This window comes from Chaetura pelagica, unplaced genomic scaffold (assembly GCF_000747805.2).
Source record: "Chaetura pelagica isolate M959 unplaced genomic scaffold, ChaPel_1.0 scaffold123, whole genome shotgun sequence".
Lineage (NCBI taxonomy): Eukaryota > Metazoa > Chordata > Aves > Apodiformes > Apodidae > Chaetura > Chaetura pelagica.
Window position 1 is genome coordinate 11,011,271 of NW_009953295.1, and position 10,699 is coordinate 11,021,969.

Here is a 10,699-nt window from a genome sequence, read left to right on the forward strand (position 1 = left end):
ATTCCTGCTTCTTTTTCCTTTGTGTTTTTACAATTCAGAAGCATTAATAACATTCTTGTTATCTTATATGCAGACCAGTTCAAACAGTTTCAAAGCTTTTTTCCCCTGCAGTTTGCTGCTGGTGTGAATTTTCAAGCTCTCTGTGTGGCCATCACTGAAACTACTTTCAACGCACAGTGACTCAAACTCATTGAATCATGAAGTCATAGCATTAAAGACGAGTTCATGAGCCATTAAGTAACACATAACACAACCAGTTCCATGATGACAAGATAAAAATTGACCATTTGATTAAAACAGGATCAGCCTCCTTGCTGCCTGTGACCCAGAGAGTTTTTCATGGACCCTGATTTCATAAACACACTGAATGAAACTCAAATTGCATCTCTATTAAACAAAAAATGTTAAACAAACCTTACGCTGAATGATTGTAACTTGGAAACAAATAAAGTCTGTCTTTGGCTGCTACAGAATCCCCCCAAAATTCCCCATTTGATAAATAAGTTAATATCACAGATTTTCATCTATAATGTACAGCTTCAAGACTACAATTAGCAGACAAAAAGGGGCTCTTCAATGCTCCCCAACTTTGAATCCAGGATTTAAACACGCTACAATTTGTAACCAGATCATCTTGTGTTTTTCTTTCCTAAATTGCTATAAGATCCCTGGTGAGATGATGGCTGATGACAGATGACAGAGCTTGGTGTCTCAACTGACTGTCCCAAAAGACCTGAAATCAGAAAAATACTAAGAGTATCTTAAATTATTTCCAACTCCTGTATCAGAAAAATCACAGGCTTCTGCAATGTTTTAGGCTTCAAATTTCCTTTAACAAGGCCAATAGAACAGAAAGCCTAGATGTCTGGGAAGCAATATAACCTATGCATTTTACATCTGCAAACTAAAATTGAATATGCAACAACTTCTCTTTAAAGTATCATGAAGGACTATCCTTCTTTAGCAGTCCCCATGATCATTATGTGAGCAATGACTCTGTGGTTGATCCACTTCTCATAACTGGGTTGATAACTTCAGTAATGTTCCCAATCATATGTTTTTTTTAAAAAAGGACCAGTGTAATCTTTCAGAAGTCTAGAAGTTTTAGATTTGCAATTTAGCGTGACCTCTGTCAAAGTTCATAAGGTCTCCATCTGTGTGTGAGTAACTGCTGGGCTACAGAAATATGGACCCCTAGAGCAGCTTGCTCCTGACTACCTGCTGCTTCCAAAACACTGGCCAGACATTAGCCCCACACTCTCACAGGATCAAACAGAGGATAACAGGCAGTGCTTATTTCATGCAAAGTTAGACGCTAAACTGAAGTATATTGTGTTTACGTTGCAGTGGATTTCAAGGAATTTTTCTTTTTCTTTACCAGGTCTGCAGTCTGCCAGGAACAAAATGATATTTGTTAACCTGACAAGCCATGACATTTTCAACAAACAAACAAAAAACAAACTAAATCAATTTCTTTCCCCTCCAGAAAATGAAATTTCAGTTCAGCATCTTTTTTTGTGTTTTTTTTTACATTGTTAAGACTGATGCAGAACTGCAGCTACAGTTGTATTCTTTTTTTCTCTAAAATACAATAAAAAGCAATTTTAAAATGTTCCATCTTCTCTGTTTTTTTAATTTAATTGGCTGCATTCTTCATACAGTTTTACTTCAGTAAAAGCTAAATTTAAGGTGTACTTAGATTTCAATTTGGAAATACTGTTTTCCAGCATGTATTTGCAAAAGAGAGCAGACTAGCATGTGACTTCGGGAGATCTGATGAAATAATAAAAATAATTTATTTGTATGTTTTATATATAACAAACATGGTTTTTTTAAGGTTTAATTAATTTTCCACTGAGACTGTAGTTATTACCTAATGAAAACATGAGCACACCAGATAATAACATTTTTCCCCAAAACTAATTAGTAACAACTGTTGGAAGAAGTCTTCATTTAAAAAAATAAAATCACAATCAGAAGGAATTACTCCCTATACTGCTTGTCTCTTGCCTCCTTCCCTTCCTCATTCTCTGGATTACATCTGCCTTAAAACCTTGCTAAATACACTAGATTTTTTATTAACTTACAAACTGCAGCCTAACTTTTAACCTGTCTTCCCAATAAAACACAGAGAAGAAAACAACAGTAAAATTAACTTTATAGAAAACAGAAATTTTACGGCAGGTTTAGGAACAGGATATCACACCACATTTTTACTCTCTAAAAAGCAGAACTTGGAATACCAAAGCACAAAACCTTAGGCAATGTTTTCACTATAAATATTTACTGACACTAAACATATTCAGTGTTGATTAGCCTTTTTACAGTATTAAGCTTCTGTCATCTTGACATCTGCAAACACAAATCTGCACTTATCCATGTAAACTTAATTAGAGTCCTACACGCCTCTCTGTAGAGAAGCAGTTGAATATACTTAACTTGCTGATAATTTCAAATTGTGCTAAGTGGAATAGAAAGAACTTTATCTGCATACTCAGTGATTGCAAAAAACAACATGCAGAGTACAGGACTAGAGGTTTCTTTTCGAAAAAAATTGCAAAGCTAAGTCATCACAAATGAATTTAAATGCTGAACAAGAATAAATGCTGTGAAGTTTAGGAGGCTTACCAGTTGATTTATCTGACCAAAAAATAATATTAATCAAACTCTACACTGAGCATCATGAAACACTGATTATGTTACTCTTAACTAAAAACCAAGAACATTATCACAGATTTGCACAGACTATGAAAACACCACTTTCATGAACTCTTCAAAGTCCATTATTACTATCCAGCTAGCCGGCATGTTTCCAATTCCAGAAGTTGTCATAATGTTCCCTAAAACCCTTAACATTACACTGTTTAATTGTTATTCAAAGCCTGTGCTTTGCTTCAATTCACTTCAGAACAGGCTGTCTGTATACAAAGTCCCATCCCAAAAGCAAAGGGGTTTTAGCTTTGTAATTTTGATACACAAACGTCTATAGAAAGTTCTCACATAGGATCAGTTCACCACAGATTCTCAGAGCTGAACATGCATTTAAATTCATATATTATTTCAGATGCATTTAAATTCATATATTAATTATTTCAGATAATAAAGTCTGGAGCTCACAGAACTCATGGACTAGAATAAAGGGGGAGGGGGGAAAGAAGGGGAAGGGAAGCAGATAATATATGGTAATATCCTACTCTAAAAATCATTAGTTCAAACTGAAACTAAATTCTGTACTGCATGCACTTCTGAACCTCTTAATAAGATAAAGCAGACCATTATTTATGGTGTTAGCAAACATATGAATGTTTAAACCAACAGAATAATTGGAAGCAAAGTTAAGCAGGCTTTGTTATGAACAAGTGAAAGAAAATGGACCGTCATCCTGCCATCACTCTCTCCTCAGCCACCCCTTTACTCTAAAGAATTAGAACAGGACAACATTACATTTAAGGGGCATAACTAGAAATAACACCACTTGTCTTTCAGTGCCTCCTCAAACTGGCACATGGTATTCCTTGCAGTTTTTCAATGCCACAGCTTTTTTTCTTAGTAAAAAAAAATAATCCTCTCAAAATAACAGAAGTACCTTATTTTATTTCCCTTCTCCTGCACCAGTAACATCACCTTCCTCTTTTACTTGATCACCCTGTACTTCAATTGCTCCTGCCTCCTTCTCCACATAGTGCAGTAGTCTAAAACCCTTCCTAAACTACACACCACAATGTTCTACTGACAAGCCACCATTCCCACTCCCTCTCCCGTGGACTGGCTAAAATAATGTGAAGAGAAACAGGAGGAGAGTCTTCCCTCATGCCAGCATCTGTGCTCCAAGCCAATGTTACCAAGCATCCTGCAATGGTCCTTTCTAGTGGTTTTCAACTAAGTTTCTTGCTTTCCCTTCTCCAGTTTCAGTTTCCACACTGACACACTTGGGAACCCGCTGCTCCCTGTTGCAAAGAGTCAGAGAATGCAGAGACTCTTGCAGAGCTTCCTGTTATCTCACAAAGGGAAGAATTCACAGTTTGGTAGTACAACCTGTTGTATCAAATTTTTTTAAGCATAACCAGGAAAATAAGGCCTATTTCGTTGTTTTTTGAAAAGAGACACTATATGCTTTTTCCAGGAAAACTGGCTTACAAACAAAGACTGTTTTGTTCACAGAAAAATACCAATGAACACACTGGCAGACCAGCATGGGATCAGAATACAGGAGAGTATAAAACGTACAAGTATCACTGCCACAGAGAAGTATATTTTAAGTTAATACAAAAAGAAAAAAATCATCCAGATGACATTTGGATTTAACTATAGTTTACTGTGAAAAACTTTGTACCTGAAAATTAATTTCATTGAAATATAACATAAAATACTAAAATAAAAAGGGGCGGAGGGCAAAGATGTTGGGGGCTTTTTCTTGGAAACCCAAGATCTTCTCCACAATACTAAGTACAGTACTCTTTTTCCTCCCAATTAGTGTGCTTACAGTTGCAAAAAATCCAGACAAGAGTTTCTGCTGCCATTGTTCTGGCAGGTATCCATTCATATCAGAGAGTTAACTTCTATATTCCCATTCCCATCAAACATTCACCACACTTACTCATCACTTCTCCATTTTCTTCTCTATGATTGCTCTTCTACTTCATTCTGGAAGGTCCTCCCTCCTCCTGGATGGCGGTTCCCCTTATTTCATCCTCATTTCTACTCTTTCTTGCCTTATCTGTTGCTTACTTTGTTCTCAGGTGCATATTTTTCCAGTCTTCTTTCCTCCAAATGGTCTACTACATTTCCCTCTTCCCACATCAAGCAGGATCTCAACAGGTAATGGTTGACTTTACAAAAAAAGACTGTCAATATGTTACTGCTTTCTACATGAATCAGCAGAGAAGATAAAAGGCAAACAGAAGTTGAAGGGAAAATTACAGGAATCTCTGCACTCAAGAATATGAGCTACCTGCCCATACGCTGGTGAACCATTTATTTTCTTTAAATAGATAAAAACAATTTTCATACATAAACGTTCCAGAACTTCATATTGGGCTTTATATATGCATTTAAATGAACTGATTATTCAGCATCAGAAATTACATGATAAACATGCTAAAATCTTCAGAGAAACAGAGAGGCGGGAAATCACACATCATGTTTGCACACACAGTAGATGCACTGAAAGGCATTATTCCAAAACCTTATTTCTGCTGCTCCAATTAAAAAGGAGAAACAAAATACTGAGTTTCTGAAGAAAAGTCACATAAAACAAGAGAAAGATAAACTACTAACAACAGTGCAAGCTCAAAGGAAAGAAGTCATGCCTCACCCCGAAGAGCAATAGTGCCTCTATGCTTGATTGACATCTGGGATTTTTCAGTATTCTCCAGTAACTACTGGATAAAATGAAAAGTGCATCTGCTTGAGACAAATCTGGTTCAGACCTTGAATATTAACCATCCTTAAACTATCCTGGAAGACCCATAAATAAAAATGTTACTTAATTTGACCCTTCCTCATTTAGAAGTCTCAATTAAGATTTTTAATTCAGATTCAATGTTCTCAATGGAGAAGTCAGTTCCTATAAGAAAAAATTTGATTGTGAAGGACCTTAAGGAGACCATTTAATCCAAACCACTACTCAAATAAATGCTATATGAGTGCTATACTTTCACTTGCTCCTATTAACAACACTGCAGATACTACAGAGAAAACAGGATGCAGATTACATTTCCATAATCACATTGAATCTACCTTGAGTTCATCCCATTGTTATTGTTTACCAGTCAACAGACTGTAGAACTTCTTATTTTAGTGTATGTAAATTGTCACCAACCCAAACTAATAACAAGTTAATGTAATAGGCATTTTCAGATCATATCATTGTTGCAAATATCACAATTTGATGTATTCATCATTTATAATCAAGATCCTGCTATCACAGCCACTATAGGATGTTGCCTTGCTGGCTTAAAATATTATTTACTCAAATTTTGCATAAGTCTGCATTAGTCACATGTGCTAGATTACATTTTATGAAAATTTATATTATTTCCTTTATGATGTTGTCAGACAGATTTAACTGGGAGGGAGAGATGAACCTTGAATTCAAGGCCATGTACTATCTGGTCCCAGAAAACGAGTCAATACAGACAGCAGTCTGAGGACTTGTTCCCTGTAAGTGGAATGGAGCTAAAAGGAAGAGGTAACTCTCAGATATCCTAAAACCACAGCAGAAGAAATTGAATATCTGCTCGTACAGCCAGTAGGGCAAGGAACAGCAAAGTAAGTCCTTACACTTCAGTTTCTGGATTCTCTTCTGGGACTGCCATGAATAACATTATATGGTGGCATTTGTTCCAAGAGAACATTTGTCTTCTAGAAACTGGATAAAAAACACTGATTTCATGCAGGTCACCAAGCAACGACCAAAATATTAGTGACTAAAAGTCCTTACCAACTTCTGCCTGCTTTGAACTAGTGACACAGAAGTGATGGGAATGATTCCACCTTCCATTAGCAGTCCCTAAGCAACCCAACAGATGGTCCTTGACCCAATCACCCCATCCCATTCCCATCCTATGTAAATGAACCTTTGCTTACAGAAATGCTGCAGTTCTTGGGAATTCAAACCTAAATTTTCAGTTTATATTATCAGTACAATTTACACTGACTTCAGCTGATAATTATTAGCTAAAATGCTTTATAATTCAGAAAAGACTTGCTTCAGGGAAAAATACACTGTCTATAAAACGCAAAGAAAACGTAAAAGCTGCTTCCAAGGAAATCTGAAAGGGATAGGGGAGAGGCAGGCAGAGGTGGTGTTTCAGAAACAGGAATATGGAGCACACTATTCAGGAAGACTATGGGGTGATCTCTAAATAGTTATGTACAGGCTCATCATTCAAAGAAAACCAAGTAACTTCCAAGCTAGGTGAAAAAACTACTGTATCTTTTAGTACTATAATGACTCAGCTATGGAGAAGGCTTCACATGAGGCACCTTCACATAAGATCAAGGTAGCTTAACATTGTTTTACATAGCACCTAACATTTTCAAGCAAAAATATACACCATCATTTTAGAAAAAAAAATGCACAAAATTGCTTTTACTTTTCTGATGTTTAATTATTTTTGTCTATTTAAATACCAAATACTACTGCATCACTTATTTAGGCTTACTTGAACTTATCAGAGACAACTTTAAACAAGGAGGAGTTCTATATATATATGTATCAATGCAGTTCAGAACATCACTGATAGAACAGTCCCTACAAACTGCACTACCAAGCATCATTCACAGTAGGCTAGAGAAGAAATAATTTCATATCCATGAATGTTACACTTTATATAACCCTGAGAAAAAAACCAAACAACTGTGTGAAGCCACACAAAAATCCTTTGGTTTTCAAATGAAAACCACTGCTCACTGCAACAAAAAAGTGTTCTGGAAATTCCTTTACTTTTTAAGCCTGTGACAAATAAAAATCTGTCCTTCGTAATATTTTTTTAAATGTGTTCCTCCTCTATAGTTCACTTATTACTTCTTTCAGTGTTTTAAAAAAGACTAAGAGCTTTTTCACAAGTAGAAATACTACAGAGATATTAAATATGAACACTGAAATACATACATGAATACTGGCAAAAGACTAAAAAAAAAATTAATAAATGAAATTAGTTACTTTCATATGTAAGATTCATATCCTTTTTAGGTATCCATATATCTGTGGGACTGTTTTTAAGTACATATACAGCTCTGTAAAACATCTAAGAACAAACAATTAACTTCCACCCCATATTATAGCACACAATAAAAGATCATGCTTCACACACAAGTCCATTATTCTCATTAACTACAATCCTTCTAGCATAATTTTCTATTAATTCAAACAGAGTTTAAATCCAGAGCCTGTCTTCATTACAAACAAATAAAAAAATACCTCACAGCAGCATAAATTAGTCTCTCATGTAAATTTGCTCAGCTGATATGAAGCAGGGGTTTACATCTGCACATTGTACTGCAATAGTGTCATGGGTTAAGCTGCACCAGTATAAAGCCACTTTACAGTTATACAGTTCATTTACAATGGCTAATCCTACTACCTATCTAGAACCATGGTAGAGCAATGCTCACTTTTCTCCTAGACAGATAATCTTTCTAGCCTGACATGGCATCTGTAGCACTCAGACAGCAGTGAAGGCCAATCAAGTTTTACAGAAACACTCCCATGATTGTCTGCTCTGTGAGGTGTCTCTGCTCCCCCTCCCAGCCATTCAGAGAGGAATTATTCAATTCCAAGTCTTTCTCCCATCTCAAACCAAGGAACAACCTGTCCACTGACCAAAACAAGGAAGAAAGGCAGCAAATTCTCCTACATTTTGCTTCCTGCCTATACTGGTTCATCAAGTATACTAACCAGTAAGGAAAAAAGTAAATCCCCCAAAGACCCACATGGGTTAGGATTAACATGAACATTCTTGTCACGTTACAGTTCCCTTTTCTAATCACTCCCAGGAAAAAGAAAGGATAAAAAAGTTTAATTCAATTTTTTTACCTCTCCTATGAGTTTTTCTTCCAATTTTCTATAAGACACAGAGGAAGATCTAAAGATTTCTCCTACATAAACCATGACCTTCCTCTCTAAAACTTAAAAGGAGTTGAAGTGGTCACAATTGATGCAGTCCTGCTGCTTGGAAGGGCTAGAAAAACAGCTACTTCTCTTAGTCAGTCAGCAAGAGCCAAAACACTCTGATCATGAGCCTACCTCTGCATTTTTCCAAACTTAAACAATTACCTTGCAAATAAGAAAAATAAATATATACACCATCAAATATTGCATTGTGTATTATTTGACCATAGTCAATGTATAAAACTGCTATAAAATAGCAACTACTTTAAATTTCTTACAGTGTAGTGGCCTTTATTCCTTCACAACATAATAAATTATATGCTACCATTTTGTGAAAACCCTTACACAAGCTTAAGGATATTATCTAAATATTTATTGCATAATATTGAATCAAAAACAATGGAGGAAAAAAAAGAAGATTCTTTTGATTTGATGTGTCTTCTCAGCTTAATTAACACAATTTTTTTCTGTTTTAATTTGCACTTAAGAAGCAGGAATTTTACTCGATTTGCTAATTACTACATTTTCAAGCTGTTTTCTTGAAATAGATGGCAGCCTATCACACTAGGAACCCAAATATCCATAGTTACCTCGAATTACATAATTGTCCAAAGCCTCTTCCATTCTTTGCAGTGCTTCAGCTCTATTAGAGCCATAGGTAATGAGCTAAAAAAAGACAACAAAAAAACCCACAATGTATTTAAGTTACCTGGAAATGAAATAATCTTTTTCTCTAGATTCTGAATAGCACTTAAAATGTTTTGTAGAACGTCTGCAGTCACAAAAACATTTCTCACACATTACTATCTGTACTAATGAGGCTCTCTAAAACATCAAGACGAAACTAAGATCTCTTAATCCATTCAATGAAAGAAGGCCAATCATTTTTCCTTCATAAAACTTAAAACATCTAAACAAGCTCTCTTCATCTTCAGGCTAGCAGAAAATTAGAACAGAGGTTCAATATCTAATTGACTCTCCTGACTTCTAATGCTCAACCAACTTAGATTTAAGTGTGAACTTTCTGACAACTGAACTCCAACTGTAATGTCATCTTTCCTTTTTACCAATATTCTACCCATTAATAAGAACTAATACTAAAAGACAATATCAAATGTTTCTTTCACTGCTTCTTTTTAGAAGCCAAAATTTTTGAAATGTTCATTCTGACTAGGTTACATTTTAAAAGATAGTTGGCAACACTTAAGTCTGAAATGAATGGCTTCTCTTTAAATCAGATTAAAAATTATCAGAAACTACAAGACAAATAATTACAGTGTCAAAAGATTATAAAAATATATTTTGTTTACAAGTTACACTAAATTTCATCTACTCCACTTCTTCCTTCACTTCTTTCATATTCCCCGGATACATGTCATGTCTAGCACCTTTAAAATACTGATTTACTAAACCTTTGATATACTCGCCTTCCTTTAAAAGACCTGTGCACAAAATTAGTGTTTCATCCTTTTATAATATTGAAAAAATAATCATCAACTCACTTTTGAGATCATAGGATCATAATAAATGCTAATATCACTTCCTTGTTGTATGCCACTGTCAACACGTACCTTCAAAAAAATAAGAAGCAAAAATAATTATATCCTGGGGAAAAAAAAGTTCAACATGAGATAAAATCTACCTGGCAGACTTAAAACGTAACATATCAAGGAAGCTTATCACATACATTTTTTTGCCTTGAAGAACTAGAATAATTGTTTTCAGAGAAGCTGGGAGGGGGGAAAGGGATGTTTTCCCTCCACTAGGGATAATACTTGCAAGTTATTCTCTCCTCTAAAAGAAAACACTACTGAAATCTTCAGTCAACAGCCAAATTCTGTTTTGTTCTCCTAGAATGCACAGCAAAGACATTAAATTTGATCTAACCATTTAGGTTGTGTTGCACACTCTAAGCTTCAACTCTGAACGTATCCAATTCCAATTTAATCCCTGTAATAAAATACAGTTGTAATTATTCTTCTGACACATGGCATGAAGGATGTCCATATAATCACATCCCTTCTGCATCTATATGTAATCACATCCCCCATATTCCACCACAGCCTTTCCAAAGGCTCCAGCAGG

At 35.3% G+C, this 10,699-nt stretch overlaps 1 protein-coding gene across 1 annotated transcript in view; it reads right to left on the reverse strand.

The window, feature by feature from the left end:
• The window catches only part of PCCA (propionyl CoA carboxylase, alpha polypeptide), a 321,407-nt gene that overhangs the window by 142,845 nt on the left and 167,863 nt on the right, over positions 1-10,699 (reverse strand). The window contains exons 15-16 of the mRNA XM_009997976.1: positions 10,117-10,185; positions 9,205-9,280 (exon numbers count right to left, since the gene is read on the reverse strand). Of these exons, the coding sequence (XP_009996278.1) occupies positions 9,205-9,280; positions 10,117-10,185 (145 nt within the window). The remainder of the gene's footprint in view (positions 1-9,204; positions 9,281-10,116; positions 10,186-10,699) is intronic.